At 30.8% G+C, this 25,521-nt stretch overlaps 2 protein-coding genes across 4 annotated transcripts; both read right to left on the bottom strand.

The window, feature by feature from the left end:
- Positions 1-2,975: 2,975 nt before the first annotated feature.
- LOC118051013 (phosphoethanolamine N-methyltransferase 2) lies at positions 2,976-18,145 on the bottom strand. Of its 3 annotated transcripts, none has more exons than XM_035061516.1 (12): positions 18,018-18,145; positions 6,728-6,843; positions 6,170-6,307; positions 5,930-6,067; positions 5,476-5,619; positions 5,018-5,128; positions 4,790-4,931; positions 4,161-4,441; positions 3,635-3,796; positions 3,494-3,547; positions 3,325-3,399; positions 2,976-3,234 (listed from the first exon to the last, which is right to left on the bottom strand). In XM_035061516.1, the coding sequence occupies exons 1-12, from the start codon at positions 18,076-18,078 to the stop codon at positions 3,136-3,138; spliced, it is 1,521 nt and encodes a 506-aa protein (XP_034917407.1). In that variant the 5' UTR covers positions 18,079-18,145; the 3' UTR covers positions 2,976-3,135. The 3 variants fall into 3 exon arrangements, with proteins under 3 accessions (XP_034917407.1, XP_034917406.1, XP_034917408.1); XM_035061515.2 differs by lacking the exon at positions 18,018-18,145 and adding an exon at positions 9,088-9,225; XM_035061517.2 differs by lacking the exon at positions 18,018-18,145 and adding an exon at positions 7,032-7,314.
- On the bottom strand, positions 14,459-17,190 carry LOC118051014 (phosphoethanolamine N-methyltransferase 1). Its single transcript, XM_035061518.2, has 6 exons — positions 16,633-17,190; positions 16,158-16,295; positions 15,887-16,024; positions 15,432-15,575; positions 14,974-15,084; positions 14,459-14,887 (listed from the first exon to the last, which is right to left on the bottom strand). Exons 1-6 carry the CDS (start codon positions 16,963-16,965, stop codon positions 14,723-14,725), a joined length of 1,029 nt encoding a protein of 342 aa, XP_034917409.2. The 5' UTR covers positions 16,966-17,190; the 3' UTR covers positions 14,459-14,722.
- Positions 18,146-25,521: the final 7,376 nt, after the last annotated feature.

Raw genomic sequence — 25,521 nt, 5'->3', positions numbered from 1 at the left:
AATGTCCAATTTTTTTAGTTATAATATATAACATAATATGATGTTAGTCATTAGAGAAAAAAAAAAGGAATCAATGATAAGACACTCAAAATTTGAGATAATTTTATTTTTTTCAATGCAATTTAGAATAATCAACTGTGCATGTTCAACCTCCTTTACCTATAATTAACAAATAAACTAATAACAGGGTGTATTTTACTATTGATAGCATGTAGTCTTTTTCACATTTCATTGTTTACATCACTTTTCATAACCAAATTTTCATCATTGACCCATGAGACTTTTTCTTTCTTATAGTTTTGTTATCACTTTAAAATTAATTTTAATTACACCCTTCAAAATTTTATTCCCGTTGTTTTAGGTCTTAATATCTATTTCTATTTACATTTACATTAAAGATCTAGTTTGCGATTATGATTGCAGCAGTAGCAAAAGAGACTTGTTTCGGTTGCTAACTTCATTTATCTTAAGCGCATGTTTCGGCAACACAAAACAAGGATTTCTCTCATTATAGGACTTGACCAAACATCTCACAATACGAGATAACAACATCCATGCAACACTTGTATCTCAATAAAGGAAAATGTGGGCAAGTTTCTAGAAAATAATGATGAGAGAGAATTTTCTACCACCACTTTTCGACCACTAAAATAGTTGAATTTGAAGTCAATTGGTTCGTCTTAAAGAGGAGAATTCAATGGAGTTAGTTTCTGCCCTTAAAACATACAGATACATGTGATTGCAACTCAATAATTATTTTTATTTGGCTTGATTTTGGATTTTTTTTAAGTGATTAGAGGATCCTTTAGTATTTTATATTGATCTAATACATATAATTTTGAAGATAATATAGCTCAAAATATTACAAGGGTGAAATTACACTTTAGCATTTCTCTTTCACAAAAAAAAACTTATGAACTATAAATACACCATGAATCCTTCAAGCTCAAAGTGCACAATCTCTTTATTCTTAGTACTTTCAGCATACATATTTTAGGAGTACCCTCTCTAAAATATCATTGCACCATCTCTCTTTACAAAGTTACAGATTTAAATATCTAAAATTTCTCACATTCATACAAATTGTTTGAACTAAAAAATTAATCGATTGTTTAATATATTAACTTTATTTCTAAACATCTTTAATTCTAGGACTATCACCAATTTGAGTGTTCAAATATCTATACTCTAATATTAAATACGGATACTCCAAGGCAAAATCAAGAGTCGAAGCAACATAGAATGCAACGGCAGATGAAACTTGAACATTTATAGCTGTATGTCTTTCCTGTAAAGCAATGTACAGAAGAGTGATAATTGCATTTTGTGCGTAGCCAAGTTCCGACCAAAATATAATTTTTCTAATAATTGAAAAATTTTCCATTTTATACATTGTAAATTAAAAGAACTCAATTAAATAATTAATCCATGATTATAGTAAATTAAGAGACCTTAGTTAAATAATTCCAATAATCTACTCTGTTAATACAAGAGATGTCAAGAATAGTGGTTTTGCATGAGCATTAATTTATACATTTATAATAAAAAAAGAAACATTTAATTTATTAAATTAGTAAATTCAAACATTTATTCTGAACATATTTTTAGACATTCACATCAAAACTCCTAAATTATCATAAATCTTAATATTTTTAATAATTCATTATAAGAAAATAAAACTAAAATTAAACAATGAAATAAATAAAAAACATGAAAGAAATTTACCTAAAATATAAAGCAAAAACAATTTCTTGTTTATTTGGATTTGAAGAGAAATTTGTATAAGAGAGAGAGAGGTAGGCAACAGTGGCTTAAAAAAAAAAGGGCTCTCTCATAGTTAGTTAAAGGAAAAGAAAGAAAAAAGAGAATTTTAAATAAATAAGCTGGAAATATATATTATATATTATATTAAAATATAAGTCAATAATAACTTTTCACTTTTCTTTACGTGTTTCAAACCCTCATCAAACTATTATATTAATATCTTAATATAAAAAATATTAAAAAAAAAATTAAAGGGGCAACTGCTACCTTTTATCTCTACATGGCTCCGTCACTAAAGTGATCATTCATTTTGTCATCTGACCAAAATATAATTTTTGCAGTAGTTGAGAAATTTTCCATTCTTTATCCAATCATATTAATTAGTTCTTTAGCATATTACTTTCCGTAGACACATATTAGACCATAAACAAAGAAATATGACCCCTAACACAACTGAGGTGTTGTTTAAAGATTGATTCTTTAACTTCATGTAAGATTAATTGTAATATAATTGATCTAATTGTGTTTGTGTTATTGATGTACTTTTAAACTCGTTGAAATACGAATTCAAACCATAAATCTTAATTAAACCAAGAAATCAAGGCTAAAAACCATAATTACACACATAAATCTTATTTTAATTATATAATTTCCACAATCCTATTTCTTTTTCTCTTCTTCTTCTACTCATTGCCGATTCTCTCTAACTCTCTCTCAAGTCAGATATATATATATATATATATATATATATATATATATATATATATATATATATATTAACTGCCGTATTTATACTTATAAAGCTTTTATTTAATTACTCCAATACCTTTTATCTATTTACAACTAATTTTAAGTCTCTAAGAATATTGTTGTCTTTTTCTATTTATTCTTTCTCTCTCTCTTTTTTTTTTTTTTTTTTTTTCTAAACATCACAGAAAAAGAAGAAGAATATTTCAAGTAACTTTTCTATGTTTTGCTTTCTATATACTTCCTGAAAGAAAATATATACACACATACACGCTAACTGTGAGCTCTCTATTGAAGGTATACGATTATATTGAATTTAGTTGCAAGTTTCAAATTACAGTTTTTTTTTTTTTTCTCACATTTATGGGTAATGCATCATTGCAGTCTCCATGAGTTCTAGGATATCCTAGAGACAAGAACATATCTGTTGGAGGAAGTTGCTGCCCAGTCAGGAAAATTCTCAATGAATACAAACGATGGGATCATTTATATTATTAAGACGCTAGAAAAAGCTAGCTTAGTTCACACATTAGCCACATCGGCTGAAATCATACAATTAGAAACGAAGACATCAACAACACTTATTCAACATGATAGACGTAGAGATTGTAAGAGAGCCAATAATCATTTTTTCTTGGCGATGAACAGGCCCCATCGCTGCTCCCCTGATGAACTCCTTATCAGCTTTGCCTTCCATCCACCAACTATATCATTATAGTCCCCCTGGAATGGATAAAGGTCAAGTGAGTTGCCTAAAATTAAAGAAAATCAGCATCTAAGACTTCGGGATTAAACGAATGAAGGTAAACTCACTTCGGAAAAGTCGTGGATGAACTCATCCTTGTCCTTCTCTATAGCATTTAACTCCCTTTGCAGAACTTTGTTGAACTGAAGGCAGAAGTAACAAAATAATTCAGATTTCGAAGGCCGATTAAATACTAAATCAATGAGGATGCAAGGGAATGGTTGATCTGTGGCAAACCTGATCAGTTCGGTCCTCTGCAACGACCTCATCAAAACCAGCATCCCTAAGCATCTGCATATCATTCCTCAGACATTTTAGGAATTGGGAACCAAAAAGCACAAGTCTGGCAACAACAAATGATTTCAGATGCAAATATACCTGGCCATATGCTTTTACATCATGAAGATCATATCCTCTCTGTTTAATGTACTCGGCAAATTCTGGTGATGGAGTTCCAGCACACTTGCAGTAATCACTGATGAGTACCTTACCTCCAGGCTTCAACCACTTGAAGAAAGATCTAAATAATGCAGGTTTGTCCTGAGACATGGTAGTTCATGAAGTAAAATTAATCAAGGATAGGAATACAGGCAGACAGGCAGGTTCTAACAATAAAGCAAATTAAGCACCATGCAAGAATTGTAAAGACTTTTTTATACCACTCGTAGTCCCGAAACGTTCACATAAATCAGGCTTTATGCAGGTCAAGGAGCCTGTGTTTTTCAAGAACAAATATAACAGAGTGGAAAAGTTCTATCCGAGGAACAGCACTGAAAGCAGTATCACAAATCGACTAGTAACTTCTAGCAAAACAGAGAGAAAAACGGCGTGCTGCCAAAGAAAGCCAACTCTCCAATCTTCACAAATCAAAAGCTACTTTGCAGAAACATCTGAGAATTCTTACTTGAATGTGCAAAATGGTGTCACGGCTGTAGATAACATCAAATGTGTTGTCAGGATATGTCTTTGTAGTACAATCAGCAACTTCAAACTCCACAGAACATTTGAGCCCAATGGCACGTTCAAGGGCAAACGAAATCATATTTATGGAGAGGTCAATGCCTACAACCTCCACATCAAAGTTCTCAGCCATGTAAAAGTCACCTCCCCCAATCCCACAGCCAACATCCAGGACTTTCTGGCCAGGCTTAAGATCCAGTCTTCCCACAAATTCCTTAGTTGTTTCTGCACAGATACAAATATGCATTTAGAAACAGTAATGCAAGAACAGGAAGAAGCGATCAATGAACTAATCTGATAGATATTCAGGATTGAGAAAGAACATGTATGAGAAAGAACTTTTGCATTGAACTCTTTGAAAAGAAATATATTCATATGGTAGGCCATTAAGATAGTTCACAAAAATTTTCCCTTGGTATGCTCAATAAGGAAAGGGGTGACGATAGAAGAACATTGTCTATGCAGGTGCTTGGCTTTCAGGTTGCAATTTCAAACTTAGTAGAAAAAGGCAACTTATAGCTTTTTCCCCCAACTGGGAAGGTGGAGAAAGAAAAGAATGGAACGGTAGCGTACCAATTCCTCCTGTACTCACATAACCTTGTCCAAAGACACGCTCATAACGTAATATGCCATTGGATTTATACTGAACATTATCTAAGAATCGCTGGAACCCCTTATCCTCATATGAACTAACTTTCTGCCATATCCAACAAATCTGCACCAAGCAAGTATTGCATCTTGTCAATTAACCCATCTAACGAAGCCTCAAAGGAACAAAATCAAATGATCTAGTTTCATTGCCTGATTCTGGTTCTTTTTGTTTTTCACATAAGCTGAGATGCATTTGCAGCCAATAAGAGAGAGTTCGAAAGAATTTCCAGACCCATCAGGTGTATGGCATTCTTTAAACACCTGCAATACAGTATATGTGTATAATGTTTATGTGTCGTAAGTTCATGGCTACTCTTTCAAAACTTCATGAAGATCTTGTTTGTTATTGCTTACAACCTATAAGGTTAACTGAAAAAATGACCACAAATCACCTATATCGAGGGAACAACAACAGCCAATTAGGAATCATCAATCTATATTCATTTTATCTCCTGAAACTTAGAATATTACTGGTTCAATAAACATTTGAACCTGAGTGGTGCTATCATACATATAACTGATATAAACAATAATTTTCTAGCTCATCACACATGTTCACTTAACAAAGCGTGGAGTCCTTTCAAATAATATTTCAACAAGAATCAAACCCTTGTGTAGAATCTGGGTTCCCGGTAATGGGTTGGGTTGTATTTTCGCTTAGAATCTCCAGATTGATGAAAACAAGACTCTCTGAAGAAAATATACCCATCAACCTTCACCCATTTGACCATCCTTTCTACCAGATTCTCCACCTGCAATCCATGTTAACAATACAAAAGAGACAGAGTCATCATCAGAGTTGTAGAGAAGGGTACTAGAGAAAACTAACTTGCAACCACAAAGACTACACCAGTTTCAAAGAACAACAAGACGCCTGATGAGCCATCACAAAGACTACAAAAGAAGGCATTGAGAAATAACAAGCCAATGAAAAAATCACACAATATTTATGTAGGATACTTCATATATAGACTGGTGCAACCTTAAGCTGAATTACTAGCAAATCCATAAGCATATTGTGAAATTAAATAACAAGTAGGAATAAGGATTAGGAACGTTCACCTCTTTGTCAGAGAGATACATGAGAAGCCAATTTGAGAATATCAAATCCACCGACCCCTCTGAAATATTCAGATCCGGGGATGTCACATCAGCGCACATAAACTTGACATTCTTATAGTGTCCGTTGATATTTTCATTCTGCAATTAGAAGATAGGGGAAAGAAAATACGATAAAACTAGAACAGAAATCTAGAAATAACTATATACATCCAGTTTAACAGGCATAAACAAAAAGTGCACCTTTTTTATTGCACTCTCAATGAAGTCCAAAGCCACAACTTGGCCAGCCTTCTGTGCTAATTCCCCGGTGAAACGGCCAATACCAGCTCCGAGTTCCAAAACTGTTTTTCCATCATAAGGTGGAAGCAGAGAAAGTACCTGTGCATACCCCCAATTAGTTAAGTTTCAGAAAACTATATAAACCATAACAGCAATCAGTGATCTAAAAGCATGAAGAATTCAAAATGAAGATACATATTCATCAATGAACTAACAATATCATTTTAACGTATTTTGAAGAACAATATCTAAAGGAACAATTTCTGTTAAAATTTACATAATCAAGATGAAAGACATAATTTTGGCGTTAAAGAACATCTGAAGCAGGGATCTTGAACGATCATTTTACAATTCATTACTCCACAATTAATGCTGCCAAATACCAATGTACTAAAGATTAAGTAAACAGGATTGGGATTGAAACCAAACAAAAAACAATTACACACACACAACATTCCCATGTACATAATAAAACAAAAAGGAAAGGAGCATTTTTTGAAGCAGTAAAGAGAAGTCTACCTCAGGTCTTTCTTCCTTGTCAAGTTCAGATGCTTTCGAGTCAAGCATCATTGCATTCACACTCAAATCAGAAGTGTTATCCATCCAATACTTCTTCTGAATATCACGTTCTTCCACTGACAAACCCAGAAACAAAAACCAATGTAAGTCCAATATCGACGTAATGCACGCCATATATATAATCTCCAAAACATTAAAAACAAAAGTGACAATACATAAAATAGTTAAAAAAAAAAAAAAGAGGGGAAAGCAAACAAAACCTAAACGAAACGATTCTTCAAAAAAAAAAAAAAGGGTATCGTACCATGAGTAGCCATTGTTGAAAGGAACTTTCTTTAACAAGAAGGAAAAGCAAAATGGGTTCTCTGAGTGTTTTGTTTAAAAAGAAAAGATTTTGAAAGGAGATGATGGTGATGAAAAACGAAAACGAAAACGAAAACTTAAGAACCCTCGACGGCAATGCAAGATTTTGAAAAGGTCCTGGATCTACGGTCATAAGCTCTGCCTTTCTGCTGCGTCACTTATTTGCTATGCTATAAAACTCTCCTGCGATGCTCAGCTTGGGTTTCTGATACCTGGTATGTGGGGGTTTTTTATATTGATAAACCAGGGGTTTTTTTATATACTGCCTCTTTTGGCTTATTGCATGCATGATGATACTGCCAATTATTTACTTAATAATATCTATACTTTATTTTTGGGTTAAACAACTACGTTTGCAAAGGACATAATTATAATTATATAACCTTTAGGCAGTCTTGAAGTTAAAACTCTAATAATTATATTCAAAATTTAATTACAAAAAGAGAGCCATATCAATTGGAATATATATATATATATAAGAGGTCTAGGATCCAGCATAGTATAATTTATTTTTTATTTTTTTAGTGTCAAAATTAAATTAATAAGTGTAGCCAGTAAAATTTGAATGATTGTTATTAAAAAGATTTAAAAAGTATTTCAGAGTGTGGTAACAATTATTTTATAAAATATATCTTGCTTGAAAATAAATTAAAACAATTTTTTTTATTTTTAAAAATTATTTTGATATCATATATTAATCAATAATTTTTTAAAAGAATTAAAATTAAAATTTTATCACGATAATTATATTTGAAACATAATAATAATAATAATAATAATAATAATAGTAAACGTGGAATTAATATGTGATAATTATATTTCAGATCCCACAATGATTCGAGGGACCACTTTTAGAATCTAGCAATATTTTTTATTTTATTTTTCCGAAAATAGGGGGACAAAGTTAAGAGAACGAGTGCCTTTGGAGGTTGACTCGGTGAAGCTGCGAAGGGCCAAAGAGTGAAGCGAATCTGAAGATGTAATTTGTTGATGGTATCACGTGAGCTTATAGACACTTGCCACCTACCATCAATTATTACTTTCCTAATCTGTTGTTGCTACGTATCCATTTTCCTCTTTTTAAAAACAAAAATCTGATTTTTTATTTAAAATGATAATAAATTAATTTTTTTTTTTATGGTTTTGATCTATTATCACAAATAAAAAAAATAGTATTTTAAAATATTTTCAACTAAAAATTCTTTAAAAAAAAAAAACAACTATAAACACATATATACTTCATCGAATAACAAATTAATATGTTTCCTTCGCAATTTGTGTACTCTTCCACGAATCATCATCTTTTCATCAAATTCGGGGGCGTGCCCTTTTTCATTTTAAGAAATTATAGAGAAAGTGTGCAACCACCATTGCTTTGAATAGATTAAAACATGATTTTTTTTTTCAATATTTTTCATAAATAAACATGCTGTGATAAGTGTGAGAATTAATAAGTGTTTTTGTTAATATATATATATATATATATATATATATATATATATATATAGAGAGAGAGAGAGAGAGAGAGAGAGAGAGGGAAGTGAGATTTACAGCATGAATGAGAATTCGCGTACGTATGAAACCAATAGATAAATCATCCTTGTGGGTTTAGTGATCATCAGATCATCCTCGTGTTAGTTTGCTAACTTGTAAGCTCCCCGTGTCATTATAATCGATTATTACTTGGGATTGTCGGTAATGGTGTGATTTACAGAAACATGTGGTGTCTTAAGGATGAGCACAGTTCATCAGTTCCTGGGGAGCTAGGGCCATCATGGCTGGAGCAAGGGAACGGTTAGGGCAAACTCTGCGGGACAAATTCTTGCATAACGCAGCCATGGATGATATATATTAATCCAGTTGCGAAAACATGAGGTAAGACTACGCTAAGAAATCATCATATGTGTAATTTGTAGTTTTTTAACAGCCAAAGACGTGGGTGTACAGCACATATTGAAAGTCAACTATTATTAAGGATAGAGAATGAGGAATCTCACCACGACTGGCCGGCGGTGGAATTGAAAAGGGATCTTCAGTGGCGGAGTGGGTGGAGGACATTGAATCCTATGGATGAAAGAAGCAAGATTCTTCGTCTTCCTTTTGTGGAGATAAAAATAAAGAGAGAAATCAGCTGTGGTTGTGGCTTCGAAACGGTTCCATGAGGGGCCTCTTATAGAACTGATTGATGCTGTGTTGAGTCAGTCCGCTGCCCCTTTCCACGTGATCATGGCCCTACTCTCCAATAATTTGCTTTGCGTTTTTTTGTTGCCACACAGCATAAAGATTATTTTAAATTATTATTTTCATGATTTTAAAACGTTTTAATACATTTTTTTATTAATAATAATTTTTTATAAATAATAAAAAAATATTTTTTTAATACTTTTTAAGTAAAAAATATTTTAAAAAGTAATAATTATTATAATTTTTTCCTATTTTTTTTTAGAGACAAAAAAAATATTTAAGAAAGGTGTGGTTGATATGCACATCAATGATTCAGCTTTCAATCTTGATATTTTAATGTTTGTGGTTTTTTCATTAAGGTTTGTTTTTTTCGACGGTTGGTACAAATCCTCCATTTTTTTTTATATAAAAAGAAATAATTACACTATCATGATCTAATTTTGTAATTATCATCAAATTCATGTTATTTTAGGAGCCACAAACTTTAATATGCATTAATATAATTTTATTATTATCAATCCCAAACTAGTTTTGCACAGATCAAAATTAATTTTTATCTTAAGATATTTTGAAGCCCATATCCCTTATATCAATTTAATATAATCAATTAAATTTAATAAATTCACCTAAATGTTGGTACCTGTTTTTGAAAGTGTGATTGCGGTTGTTTTTTGAAGTATTTTTCATGTTGAAATAAAATAATGTTTTTTAAATTTTTAAAAATTATTTTTTAGATTAGCGCATCAAAATAATCCAAAACATAAAAAAAATATAAATATTTTTAAAAAATTTAAATTAAATTTTTATAGAACTTGTTTGCACCGTGTTTCCAAATTATACCTAAAATCTAAAAATCAAAGAAATAAGTATAACTCAATCACCACGTCAATCCTTTAAGATGATAATGTTTTTGTAATAATGATAATTTTTCTTAGAAGATTGTCCTATAAGTTGGGAAATATTCCTGCATAATTTCTTTACAAAAATTAAATAATTTCTCAAAATTAATATGATTTTATTATAAAAAATAAAGTACATTCAACCCAAGTCTATCAAGACCTATGTATTTACTGCTAACATATTAGTAACGTTTTGGTTTTGAATAATGTGTGTGCAAATAAATTGATCACGTACCCAATAAAAAAATAGTATGTTCTTTTATATTCACTGCGCTCTATATTTATATTATAATCAGAATTTAGAGGGTTTTTTTTATAAATAAAGTTAATTGCATTTAGATATGCAGTTTCTTACAAAAATTAGTGATAAAAATCGAAAACAAACACTAAAAACATTTTATGTATGTTATGCAAGGAAAACACATTGTTGTTATTATTATTATTATTTATGTAGGGTTACGTCCTTGAGTATTTAAAAGACAAAAAAAATCCGAAAGAAACAAATAGTATTTATTGTACCTGTTTGTCTTTTTGCATAGACAGGTCTAGTTAATTTATTTTATAGTGCAACGAAACTGTGCCTTCCACTGGTTGTGCAACGAAACTTTAGTACTGAATAGGTTTACTGTTAAAAGCTTTGGATTAATTTTTTTTTAGTTTGAATTTTATGGTTGTTAATATAATGGTTATCAAAGACTGACATGGTTGTTAACTTTAGAACATGTAAAATTAGTCGAAGTATGCGCAAGGTAGCCCAAATACCCATATTAATTAAAAAAAAGACCTTAGTACTTTTTGCATAGATAGGATTAATATTTTATTGCAACGTAAGTTATTATGAATTATAAGTGTTTTTACCATGAATTGCATTATTTTCTATTGTAGCAGAAATTATTATAGATTTTGACCTACTTTTACTACGTATTATATTATTTGGTGGGATATAGTAAAATTACATATTCCAAGCATCCGCATCAAAGAGTAGCAAATTTGTTTGATGGGGCGTAGTAAGATTGCAGACCCTAGGCATAAGCTGCATACCTTCTCTCCTGGATCTCTTCTGACCTACACCTGAGTTCTTCAGACCCCCTAAGAGGTTGGAGACTTGTCCGGTTGAGTCTACAAACCCTGCATAAAAGAAAAATGAAAATATATATATATATATATATATATATATATATATAATAACAATTATTATTATTATCATTAATAGTTAATATTTAAAAAAAAAACATTATTACTATAAAATCTTTGGCTAGACATGTTTAATAATATTATTAATATGATAAATATTATTATTTGTATTTTAAATATTATTATCTTAATTATAATTAAAAGTATTGGTATTAACAATATTATTAGTGTGATATAAATGTTATGATTTTTATTATAATTAATATTATTAATATTACAAATAGCATTATTTTTATTATAAATATTATAATTTTGATTATAATTAATATTATTCATATAATAATTAATAAATTTGTAGAAAATATTATAAATATTGAAAAGCAAAAATAGATTTGATTTGTAGGGTAAAATTAAGAATTAATATCACTATTATTGTTGTTATTATCATCATTAGTAAAAACAAATTTTAATAAAATTATTATTTCCATCAAAGAAAAATCATATATTTTTTTTAAGATTGAAAAATATAAGAACTTGGATATAGACACCTGGTAGTGGGTTTGCCCAGCCCAGGTGATAGGGACTGGCCACATGCACCTAGCTGCAGACACATGGGAGCAGGTCTGTAGGCTCTCGTGCAAGGGTTGTATACCCGGGCAGTGGGTGCAGACCTGTTCAAGTGGGTTGCAAAACCGTGCGCTTAGGGTCTGTAGATTAGCACGTTGAGTGCAAACTCGCCCATTGATTCTCTTTTGACCTATGTCGAGGTTCTGCAACAAGTCCACGTACCCCGAACAAGGTCTCCTGCCAAGTCCAGGACTCCTGTGGACTTGGCCAGCAACCACGGGAGAATTATTATTATTATTATTAGTAAATTAAAAAAAAATTATTACCATCAAAGAAAAATCATAGATTTTTTTTTATATAAAAAGATTAAAAAATATAAGAACTAGGGCAGACAAATTAAATATTATTATAAATATTATAAATATTATTAAATTTACAATAAATATTATTACTATGGGAAAAAAAACATAGATTTGATTTTAAGGTTAAAATCAATTATTATTATTATTATTATTAACTTGGGTTTGACATCCCCTTCTAGAATCAAGAAACTTAGCACTTGAAAGATGTACCAAACCCAAATTGCTTTGGCGTGACAGGAGCACAGATCCAAGTCCCTTGGGACTTGCAACACCGTCTGATAAAAAACGCTTGGGTCAAGCATCCAGACCTAAGGCAAATGGATATGACATCTTGATCCAAGTTTAATGGGTTTGGCGTTGCAGCCACAACTAGAGCTCGAGGCGCCCAAAGCTTTTGGGCATATGTTGCAGTCAGACCCACTTAAACATGGGTAAGTTTAATATTATTATTCATATTAAAAATAATATTATTTCTCTTATAAATATTATTACTTTTATTATAATTAATATTAAAAATACTATTATTTATATTAAAAATATTATTATTATGACTATTATTAATATTAATAATATAATAATTAATACATTTGAAAAAAATATTATTAATATTTAAAAATAATAATAAATTTGATTTGAACGGTAAAATTAAGAATTATTATTATTATCATTATTATTATTTATTGTTATTAGTAAATTGAAAAAAAAAATTATTATAACCATCAAAGAAAAACCATAATTTGTTTTTAAAAAAAGATTAAAATATATAAGAACTTAGGCAAACAAATTAAATATTATTACTAATATTATATTGTTATCATTAGTAAATTGAAAAACAATTATTATTACCATCAAAGAAAAACCATATATTAATAAAAATATTAAAAAAATATAAGAACTTGAATAGATAAGTTAATTATTATCATTATTAAATTTACAATAAATATTATTATTATCGAAAAAAATAGATTTGATTTTAAAGGTAAAATCAATTGTTGTTATTATTTTTATTTTTACTTTTATTATTAACTTTGATTTGATATTCCCTTGCAGACACAAGAAACTTGGGGCTGGAAAGGTGCACTTGACTGAAGTTGCTTGGGAAAGGCAGATCCAAGTCTCCTGGGTCTTACAGCACTGCCTAGCCCAAGACACTTGGGTGAGGCGACCGAACCAAGGCAAATGGGTTCAACATCTTGACTCGATTCTAATAGGTCCGGCGTTGTAACTAGATCCACAGCTTTTGGGCCTGACATTTAAAATGAATCCAAAGCTCTTGAGCCGGGTGTTACAGTCAGATCCACTTAAACATGTGTGAGTTTAATATTATTAATAATATTAATAATATTATTATTTGTATTATAGATATTGTAATGCTCAGGGGGTGTTGTCTTTGTTGTTTGTAAGTAAAAAAATTATGGTTGGGTCGTTGGATATTACTGCACCAGGATCCAAGAACGTTAGGTATTGATGCCAACAGGATCCTATAGCATTGGGTTATGCGGTCAGGAGGACCCATCAAGCAACATTGGGTCCTACCCCCAACAGGACCCAATGCTGTAATTTTTTTTTCTTTTATTTGTTTTTTTCACATAATAAAGAGAAAATATTATTATTATTATTATCATATTATAATTAATAATTTTTTTCAAAAAAATATCCAACCCAAGTCTATCAAGATCTATGTATTTACTGCTAACATATTAGTAACGTTTTGGTTTTGAATAAAGGACTTGACCAAACATTTCACAACATGAGATAACAATATCCATGTAACACTTGTATCTCAATAAAAAAAAAAAGTGGGAAAGTTTCTGGAAAATAATGATGAGAGAGAATTTTCTACCACCACTTTTCAACCACTAAAAGAGTCGTATTTGAAGTCAATTGGTTTGTCTTAGATAGGAGAATTCAATGGAGTTAGTTTCTCTCCTTATAACATAATGATACATGTGATTGCAACTCAATAATTATTTTTATTTGGCATGATTTTGGATTTTTTAAGTGATTAAAGGGTTTTTTAGTATTTTATATTGATCTAATACATATAATTTTAAGGATAATATAGCTCAAAATATTATAAGGGTGAAATTACATTTTAGTATCTCCCCTCAACAAAAAAAAAAAACCTTGTGAACTGTAAATACCATAGTTATTAAACCTGACCCAAACCAGTGGGTTGACCTGGAATCCGGTTGACCTGGTAGCTGAACCGGTTTGGGTTTAATAAAATACCGGCTAGGGCTACAATTCAGTCAACTTGGCAGGTCAACCCATAACCCGGGCGACTCAGGAAAACCCGGATGAGACCCGTTGGATTTTGTATCAAGAATTGGAGATAAAGGGTTGGTGCAGTGGTTGTAAAGGAGAGTGAAGACTCTTGTGCTGGTGTGTTATGTTGTAATTTAGAGAAGACTTTTCATTGAAGAGAGTTGTAGCTTCTGGCCGCTGCTGGAAGGAGAGACCTTGTGATGGGAGTTGTCTGATTATCATCGTTGACTTGATCGAATGGATGTAATAATGCTATAATTCCTGTGCTGGTGAAAGACACGCTCATAACGTAATATGCCATTGGATTTATACTGAACATTATCTAAGAATCGCTGGAACCCCTTATCCTCATATGAACTAACTTTCTGCCATATCCAACAAATCTGCACCAAGCAAGTATTGCATCTTGTCAATTAACCCATCTAATTAAGCCTCAAAGGAACAAAATCAAATGATCTAGTTTCATTGCCTGATTCTGGTTCTTTTTGTTTTTCACATAAGCTGAGATGCATTTGCAGCCAATAAGAGAGAGTTCGAAAGAATTTCCAGACCCATCACGTGTATGGCATTCTTTAAACACCTGCAATACAGTATATATGTATAATGTTTATGTGTCGTAAGTTCATGGCTACTCTTTCAAAACTTCATGAAGATCTTGTTAGTTATTGCTTACAACCTATAAGGTTAACTGAAAAAATGACCACAAATCACCTATATCGAGGGAACAACAACAGCCAATTAGGAATCATCAATCTATATTCATTTTATCTCCTGAAACTTAGAATATTACTGGTTCAATAAACATTTGAACCTGAGTGGTGCTATCATACATATAACAGATATAAACAATAATTTTCTAGCTCATCACACATGTTCACTTACCAAAGCGTGGAGTCCTTTCAAAGAATATTTCAACAAGAATCAAACCCTTGTGTAGAATCCGGGTTCCCGGTAATGGGTTGGGTTGTATTTTCGCTTAGAATCTCCAGATTGATGAAAACAAGACTCTCTGAAGAAAATAAACCCATCAACCTTCAACCATTTGACCATCATTTCTACCAGATTCTCCACCTGCAATCCATGTTAACAAAACACAAGAGACAGAGTCATTATCAGAGTTGTAGAGAAGGGTACTAGAGAAAACTAACTTGCAACCACAAAGACTGCACCAGTTTCAAAGAACAAGAAGACACCTGATGAACCATCACAAAGACTACAAAAGAAGGCATTGAGAAAATAACGAGCCAAAGAAAAAATCACACAATATTTATGTAGGATACTTCATATATAGACTGGTGCAACCTTAAGCTGAATTACTAGCAAATCCATAAGCATATTGTGAAATTAAATAACAAGTAGGAATAAGGATTAGGAACGTTCACCTCTTTGTCAGAGAGATACATGAGAAGCCAATTTGAGAATATCAAATCCACCGACCCCTCTGAAATATTCAGATCCGGGGATGTCACATCAGCGCACATAAACTTGACATTCTTATAGTGTCCGTTGATATTTTCATTCTGCAATTAGAAGATAGGGGAAAGAAAATACGATAAAACTAGAACAGAAATCTAGAAATAACTATATACATCCAGTTTAACAGGGATAAACAAAAAGCTCTTTCTGTGTATACATATGGAGGGCCACAGTCACCTTTTTTATTGCACTCTCAATGAAGTCCAAAGCCACAACTTGGCCAGCCTTCTGAGCTAATTCGCCGGTGAAACGGCCAATACCAGCTCCGAGTTCCAAAACTGTTTTTCCTTCATAAGGTGGAAGCAGAGAAAGTATCTGTGCATACCCCCAATTAGTTAAGTTTCAGAAAACTATATAAACCATAACAGCAATCAATGATCTAAAAGCATGAAGAATTCACAATGAAGATACATATTCATCAATGAACTAAAAATATCATTTTAACGTATTTTGAAGAAGAATATCTAAAGGAACAATTTTCTGTTAAAATTTACATAATCAAGATGAAAGAGCATAATTTTGGCGTCAAAGAACATCTGAAGCAGGGATCTTGAACGATCATTTTACAATTCGTTACTCATATAACATTCCCATGTACATAAAAAAACAAAAAGGAAAGGAGCATTTTTTGAAGCAGTAAAGAGAAGTGTACCTCAGGTCTTTCTTCCTTGTCAAGTTCAGATGCTTTCGAGTCACGCATCATTGCATTGTCACTCAAATCAGAAATGTTATCCATCCAATACTTCTTCTGAATATCGCGTTCTTCCACTGACAAGCCCAGAAACAAAAACCAATGTAAGTCCAAAATCGACGTAATGCACGCCATATATATAATCTCCAAAACATTAAAAAAAAAGTGACAATCAATAAAATAGTTAAAAAAAAAAAAAGAAAGAAAGAAAGAGGGGAAAGCAAACAAAACCAAAAAGAAACGATTCTTCTTCTTAAAAAAAAAAAGAAAGGGTATCGTAATATGAGTAGCCATTGTTGAAAGGAACTTTCTTTAACAGGAAGGAAAAGCAAAATGGGTTCTCTTTTAGTGATTTGTTTAAAAAGAACAGATTTTGAAATGAGATGATGGTGATGAAAACGAAAACGAAAACGAAAACTTAAGAACCCTCGACGGCAATGCAAAATTTTGAAAAGGTCTTGGATCTACGGTCATAAGCTCTGCCTTTCTGCTGCGTCACTTATTTGCTGTGCCATAAAACTCTCCTGCGATGCTCTTCTTGGGTCTCTGATCCCTCGTATATGGGGTTTTTTTATATTGATAAACCAGGGTTTTTTATATTTTTAAGAGTGGATATATATATATATATATAGTCTAGGATCTAGCAAAGTATAGTTTATTTTTATTTTTTTTAGTATCATAATTAGATTAATAAGTGGAGACAATAAAATTTGAATGATTGATATTGAAAGGATTTAAAGGGCGTTAGAAATTATGGTAATAGTTGTTTTATAAAGTTTTTTTTTATTTAGAAATATATTAAAATAATATATATTTTTTATTTTTAAAAAATTACTTTTAATATTATCAAATTAAAATATATAAAAAAATAATAAATTTTGTCCACCTTATATTTGGAACACAATAATAAACGTGCAATTAACCTTTCAGATCCCATAATGATTCGAGGGACCACTTTTAGAATCTAGCAATATTTTTTTGTTTCGAAAATAGGGGGAGAAAGTGAAGAGAACGAGTGCTTTTTGGAGGTTGTCTCGGTGAAGCTGCGGAGGGCCAAAGAGTGAAGTGAATCTGAAAATGTAATTTGTTGTTGCTATGTATCCATTTCCCCCTGTTTTTTTAAAATGATAATAAATTAATTAGTTTTTATTAATTAACGCAGCCATGGATGATATATATTAATGAGGATATATAATGAGGTAAGACTACGCTAAGAAATCATTATTAATGTAATTTGTAGTTTTTTAACAGCCCAAGACGTGGGTGTACAGCACATATTGAGAGTGTTTCATCACTTAAACCGTGAGCACAGATAATTATTAAGGATAGAGAATGAGGAATCTCACCACGACTGGCCGGCGGTGGAGTTGAAAAGGGATCTTCAGTGGCGGAGTGGGTGGAGGACATTGAATCCTATGGATGAAAGAAGCAAGATTCTTCTTCTTCCTTTTGTGGAGATAAAAATAAAGAAAGAAATCAGCTGTGGTTGTGCCTTGGAAACGGGTTCATGAGGGGGCCTCTTGTAGAACTGATTGATGCTGTGATAGTGTGTTTGTTTTAGTTTTTATATTCGAGATTGTGGTTGGGTATAATTTATTTATGTATAAAATTCGATCATAAAAAACTTATTTTTCTTGTTTTTTATAGTCTTTTTAGTGAGTTCCACATCCAAACCTTAACCTTCATCTCTCAAACAAACACACACTGAGAGTCCGTTGCCCCTTTTCACGTGATCATGGGCCTCCTCTCCAATAATTTGCGTTGCGTTTTGTTGTTGCCACACAACATAAAGATTATTTTAAATTATTATTTTTATGATTTTAAATCTTTTTTTTTAATAATATTTTTTATAAATAATAAAAAAGTATTATTTTAATACTTTTTAAGTGAGAAATATTCTGAAAAATAATAATTATTATAATTTTTTTATACTTTTTTTCTAGAAAACAAAAAAATATTTAAGAAAGCTGTGGTTGATATGCACATCAATAATATACTCTTTATAATCAGAATTTAGAGGTTTTTTTCTATAAATAAAGTTAATTGAATTTAGATATGCAGTTTCTTAAAAAAAATTAGTGATAAAAATCGGGAAACAAAACACGAAAAACATTTTATGTATATTATGCAAGGAAAACACATTGTTATTAATATTTTTTTTTATGTAGGGTTACGTCCTTGAGTATTTAAAAGAAAAAAATCCGAAAGAAACAAATAGTATTTATTGTACCTGTTTGTCTTTTTGCATAGACTAGTTAATTTATTTTATAGTGCAACGAAACTGTGCCTACCACTTATTGTGCAATGACACTTTAGTACTTTTATACTTCATTATATGCTTCGCAAATAACTATAACCAGAAGGAATTAATATTTTATTGTAGTATGAATTATTATGAATTGTAAGTATTTTTATTGAGAATTGTATTATTTTATACTGTAACATGAATTATTATAAACTATGATTTTACTGTGAATTATATTATTTTGTAGGGTATGGTGAGGCTATAGATCTCAAATATTTGGCTGCAAACCCCACAACAAAAAATAGTAAATTTGTTTGGTGGAGCATGGGAAGGCTGCACTTCCAGGCGAGCAGGTTTGCAGACCTACGCGCCTAGGGTCTGCAAACCCGTTCCCCTAGGTCTATTTTGACCTACACCTAGGTTCTGTAGACGTTCCTAGAGGTTGGAGACTTGTTTGGCTAAGTCTACAAACCCTATAAAGAAAAAAAGTTTATATATATATATTGTTGTTGTTGTTCTTGTTGTTATCATTAATGGTTAATAATTTAAAAAAAAAAAAAACAATTATTATCATAAAATCTTTGGCCAACAAGTTTAATATTATTATTTATTTTCTAATATTATTATCTTTATTATAATTAAAAGTATTAATATTAAGAATATTATTATTGTGATATAAATATTATAATTTTTATTATAATTAATATAAAAAATATTGTTATTTTTATTATATTTATTATAATTAATATTATTCATATAATAATTAATAAAATTGTAGAAAATATTATCATTATTGAAAAGCAAAAATAGATTTGATTTGTAGGGTAAAATTAAGAATTATTATTATTGTTGTTGTTGTTGTTATCATTAGTACTTTTTAAAAAAAAAATTATTATTTTCATAGAAGAAAAACCCTAAATGTTTTTATTTTAGATTGAAAAATATAAAAACTTGTGTACAGATCATACCTAGTGTTAGGGTTACAGACACCAGCGCTAGGTTTGCCCAGCCTAGGTGATAGGGACTGACCTACGCGCCTGGTTGCATACAGAGGGAGGGGGTATGCAAGCCTGTGCGTGTGGCTGCAAACTTGCATGCAAGGGTTGAATACCTAGGCGGTGGGTACAAACCAGCGCGAAAGGGTTGCAGAACCATATGCCTAGAGTCTGTTGACACACGTGTTGGGTGGAAACCCGCCCACCGGTTCTCTTCTGACCTACGTCGGGGATTTGCAGCAAGTCCACGTACACTGGACTTGGTTGCCTGCCAAGTCCAGGACTCCTATGGACTTGGCCAGCAACCACATGAGAATTATTATTATTAGTAAATTGAAAAAAAAAAATATTACCATTAAAGAAAAACCATATATTAAAAAAAAGATTAAAAAATATAAGAACTTGGGCAAACAAGTTAAATATTATTAAATTTACAATAAATATCATTACTATTGAAAAAAACATAAATTTTGATTTAAAGGGTAAAAACAATTATTATTATTGATTTGAGTCTGGCATCCCCTTCGAGAATCAAGAAACTTACGGCTAGAAAGGTTCATCTAATCCAAGTTGCTTGGGAGTGGTAGGAATGCAAACCCAAGTCCTTTGGGTCTTACAGCACCACCTGGCAAAAGACACTTAGGTCAGGCGTCCGGACCCAAGGCCTATAGGTTCGGTGTCCTGACCCACGTCTAATGGGTCCAGCGTGTAACCAGATCTAGAGCTCTTGGGCCTAACATTTAAAATGAACTCAAATCTCTTGGGTCTGTTGTTGCAAGCAGACTCACTTACACATGGGTAAGTTTAATATTATTATTTGCATTATAAATATTATTATTTTTATTTTTATGAAAGTATTAACAATTAATAAATTTGAAAAAAAATATTATTAATATTGAAAAAACAATAATAGATTTGATTTGAAGGGTAAAATGAAGAATTATTATTATTAATATTATTATTTATTGTTATCATTAGTAAATTGAAAAAAAAAAATTTGTTACCATTAAAGAAAAACCATATATTTTTAAAAAAATATAAGAACTTAAACAAATAAGTTAAATATTATTATTAATATTAGAAATATTATTAAATTTATTAATATCATTAAATTAACAATAAATGTTATTATTATCGGAAAAAAACATAGATTTGATTTTAAGGGTAAAATCAATTGTTGTTATTACTATTACTACTACTATTATTATTAACTTGGGTTTGACATCCTCTTCTAGACCTAAGAAACTTGGGGTTGTAAAAATATACCTGACCCAAGTTGCTTGGGAGTGGTAAAAGTGCATACTTAAGTCTCTTAGGTCTTGCATCACTGCCTTGCCCAAGACACTTGGGTAAGGGGTTTGGACCCAAGGCAAATGGGTACAACATCCTGACTTAATTCTAATTGGTTCGGCATTGCAGCTAGATCCACAGCTCCTGGATCTGGCATTTAAGATGGTCCTAAAGCTCTTGGGCTTGGTATTGCAGACAGACCCACTTAAACATATGTAAGTTTAATATTATTATTAATATTAAAAATATTATTATTTATATTATAAATATTATAGCGTGGGGGTGGGGGCCCCGTTGTCCTTGTTGTTTGTAATTAAAAAATTATGGTTGGTCCTGCTATTACTAGGATCCAATAACGTTAGGTCTTGGTGCCAGTAGGACCTTATGGCATTGGGTCTTGCAGTTAGCATGACCCATTAAACAACGTTGGGTATGCCTCTAACAGGATCCAATACTGTAATTTTTTTTTTCTTATTTATTTATTTTTCACACAGTAAAGAGGAAATATCATCATCATCATCATTAATAAATTTGAAAAAAAAATATTATTACTATTAAAAAAAAACAATAAATTTTATTTGAATGGATTAAAAACTATAAAAATCTTGGCTCATACAAATTTATTATTATTATTATTATTATTATTATTAACTTGGATCTAACATCCCCTTCCAAATCCAAGAAACTTGGTGCTAGAAAGGGGCACCTTACCCAAGTTGTTTGGGAGTGATAGGAGCGCAAACCCAAGTCCCTTGGGTCTTATGGCCCTGTCTAGCCCAATACACTTGGGTCATGCGTCTAGAACCAAGCTTAGATCTGGCTGCAATGTCATATCTAAGAATATTGGATCTGGCTGCAACTCCGTGCCCAATTGCCCTAGGTCTGGTTGCAACACCAGGCCCTAAGCTCTTGGGGCTTTCTTTTTAGATAGACCCAATGCTCTTGGGTTTTAGATTTTTTTGATATTTTATATATATAAAAAGTTGGCCTTTTGCGTATCATGGGTCACCTAACTAGTATATTATTATAAGGGCTCATATTATGGCATGGAAGTACATTTCACACTAAATTTTCATAGCAAAATTACTATTTTACTTCTATTTTACAAAGTCATATAACTTTGTTTTAAGAACAAGAAGGGTTTTTTTTTTTTATAAGACCCATCACTCAATACAATAATGAACATTGGTCGCCCCCCTCACAGTAGGCCTTGTTTTTGCTAAAGGCAGTGTGTCGCATCATTGGCATCTTCAGCTTTGATCAGGCCAGCGTGGGCATGTTCAGTGTTGAAATCTTTTTAATTTTTTTTTTCAATATATAATTATTTTATTACTCTTAAAAGCAGAAAACATTAAACTTTGCTCAATGAGCTTTTTATTCTTTGACTTAATTTTAAAACAGTTAAGTTACTTCATTACCCTTGGAATTTAAAAAGCTTTGCCTTTGACTTGAGGGTTTTTTTGTCTTTTACATTTAGTAATTATTGAATGTCATTAGAGGCAGCATAATGGTCTCATAAATAAGAAAAAAAAGAAGAAAGTTGCACACAATCTTCTCTTTAAGATTAGCTCATTCACACCAACAATTCATTGACACCAAGATTAACATTTATTATAGCCAAATTGGGGCTGACTAAATGCTTTATCTTTCCTATCTTAACATCTAGGAACTAAAACCTGAAGAAAATGAAGTTTAGAATCAAAACTTAAAATCCTAAAAAAAAGGGACCAAATTTTAGTACACTAAAACTTTAAGTGTTAAACTAAAAGGGATTTTTTATATTTATTTTAGTGCTCATTGTTTTAATTTTTTAACTATAACATAAAATAATATTTTGTAAAATCAAGTTTTAATTAATTCCTAAAACATAAAACTTGCCAATGTAATATTGGTGGATGTAATTAAAAAGAAATAAAGTTCAATGACCATGTATTATGTAATTTTTTCAATGATAAAAAACAATGAAAAAAAGAGCGCATAATGGATTCTATAGTGAATACCCAATTTCTTCGCTTATAATATATAACATAATATAATATTAGTCATTACTAGAAAAAAATAAAACACGAATCAAGACTCAAAATTTGAGATGATTTTATTTTTTCAATGCAATTTGGGATAATCATTAGCGCATATTCAACCTCTTTTACTTATAATTAACAAATAAACTGAAATCAAGGGGTATTTAATATTGATAACATATAGGCTCTTTTACATTTCATTGTTTACATCACTTTTTATAACAAGTTTTTAATTATTGGTTCATGAAATTTTTTCTTCCTTATAGTTTTGTTATGACATTTAGATTCTTTTCAATTACACCATTTCAAGTTTTACTCCCATTGTTTTAGGTTTTAATACCTATTTCTATTTACATTTCCTTGCATATTTGGTATGCCTTAGAGTATTTTAACATTAAGTTAAAGATCTAGTTTACAAAATACAATGTATATTTCATGTTAAAACAAATTTAAAAGAAAAAAAAAAAGATGAATCCATTTCTAACTAAAATCTAAATCCCTACTATCACGCCTAACACAATCCCAACATAATAGCCCACGTCTGTTCTTTTAATATCTATATTATGGATCATAAGATTTATTATGTTATTTTGAATATTTAAAGCATGCATTTTAAATAGTCTTTTGTAAATTATGGAAAAAGAAAAATGTAGCCTTCCTTAAGCAGGAGTGATTAAATTTTCTTTTAGAATTTCTCAAGAGATAAATAATAATAATAATCAAATTACATAATTTAGAACAACCTCCCATTGTTACTCCTTGCATGTGGGTAAGAAATGTCCCCATAATAAAAAGAAAATGAGATGATATAAGTATGACATAATCGTCAATGCATTTATCATTTCTAAGCTATACCATTATCCAATATTTTGCTTTGAATTGTTCTTTTGGTATATGATACCCCTTCTGAAAACTTTAGAGGTCAATTAACATTGTTAGTCAAGAATTAATTAAATTTAATGTATTTTAACACTTATGGATTAATTAGGCCATTATACATATAAATAAAATACAATAAATATATGCATTTTATAAGTGTATTCATAGATATAGTTGGATTAAGTTTAAGCTTAAAATTATAATTGTATATAACTCAACTTCTAATATTTTAAAAATTATAAACCCAATCCATTTTTTTTTAACCTGAACATGTTAGATATACTAGGTTGAACTAATTTTTTTATGGATATTATAGATATCCATGAATTGAGTTTATATTGCTAATTTTCATGAGGTTGTATTTAGAGGTGGACTTACTGTGTGTATTGTAGGTGATATGATATCTTTGATGCTAGGTCTAATTTTCATATTATGGTGCACCACCATTAAGTTCTAAATATCTCTCATTTCCCCTCTTGCTAAGAGGCAAACTTTTTTTTGTTACGTTAAAGAAATTTAATAGAAAACTCACTAATAAAATCTTTGGAATCGAAGCATTTTTAAATAAAACAAAAATAAACATTCAATCCAAAACTATCAAATATAAAAACAAAATGAGTATGTGGTATACAGGTTGGGTCAAATTAACAAGGTTTCAAAATTATTGACCTGTTACTCGATCGATGATATCCATTTCTTAGGTTTTTTTACTCACTATCATCTACAATATCTATATTATATGATTTTCACTGGTCATGTCAGATCATGTTAGGCATTTCATATGATTTCGTCTATATTTGTTTCTTGGCTAAGTCTATAAATATACTGTTATATACTTTGTTGCCTTAATCTATAAACTCATAATGTAAAAAAAAAAAAAAAAAACCACTAAATTGATCTAATAATTTCACGAAGTCATGGGGATATTACTATCCTAGTAATGCTAAATTAGAAAGACAACGTAAAGAAGAATGGACAAGAGTTGGCCTACAAAGGTAAAACTCATCTTCTAAATTTGGTTGTCACTTTGTAATGAAGCACATTGTCACCCAAGCAATGAACCACAACATCAACTACTATGCTATCTTTCTTTGCTACCAAAAGCAACAAACTGTAGGCCTCTTGAGTCGGCAATGCTGCAGCCTCCAACACCAAATGGCAAATATTCACACAATAAATCCCCTCATTAACGGACAACACTCGAGCCATCTTTAGCCAGACGGACAATCTTCAACCATCCGATCACTCACCTAAATTATAATCCTCATCCTTCATCTTAACATCACAAGCCAAGGATGTTCATGTAATTTTCACAAGAGGAAATGGAGGATCCTTTTGTTTTCTATGTATAAATAACCCCACCGTGACTCCTCCATTTCAAGCCCCTTCAGGGAGAGTTTAGTTTTCTGTTATAATATCT

Source organism: Populus alba, chromosome 15, assembly GCF_005239225.2.
Source record: "Populus alba chromosome 15, ASM523922v2, whole genome shotgun sequence".
NCBI lineage: Eukaryota > Viridiplantae > Streptophyta > Magnoliopsida > Malpighiales > Salicaceae > Populus > Populus alba.
The sequence above is the reverse complement of the archived record's forward strand: the minus strand, read 5'-3'. Positions and strand labels throughout refer to the sequence as shown.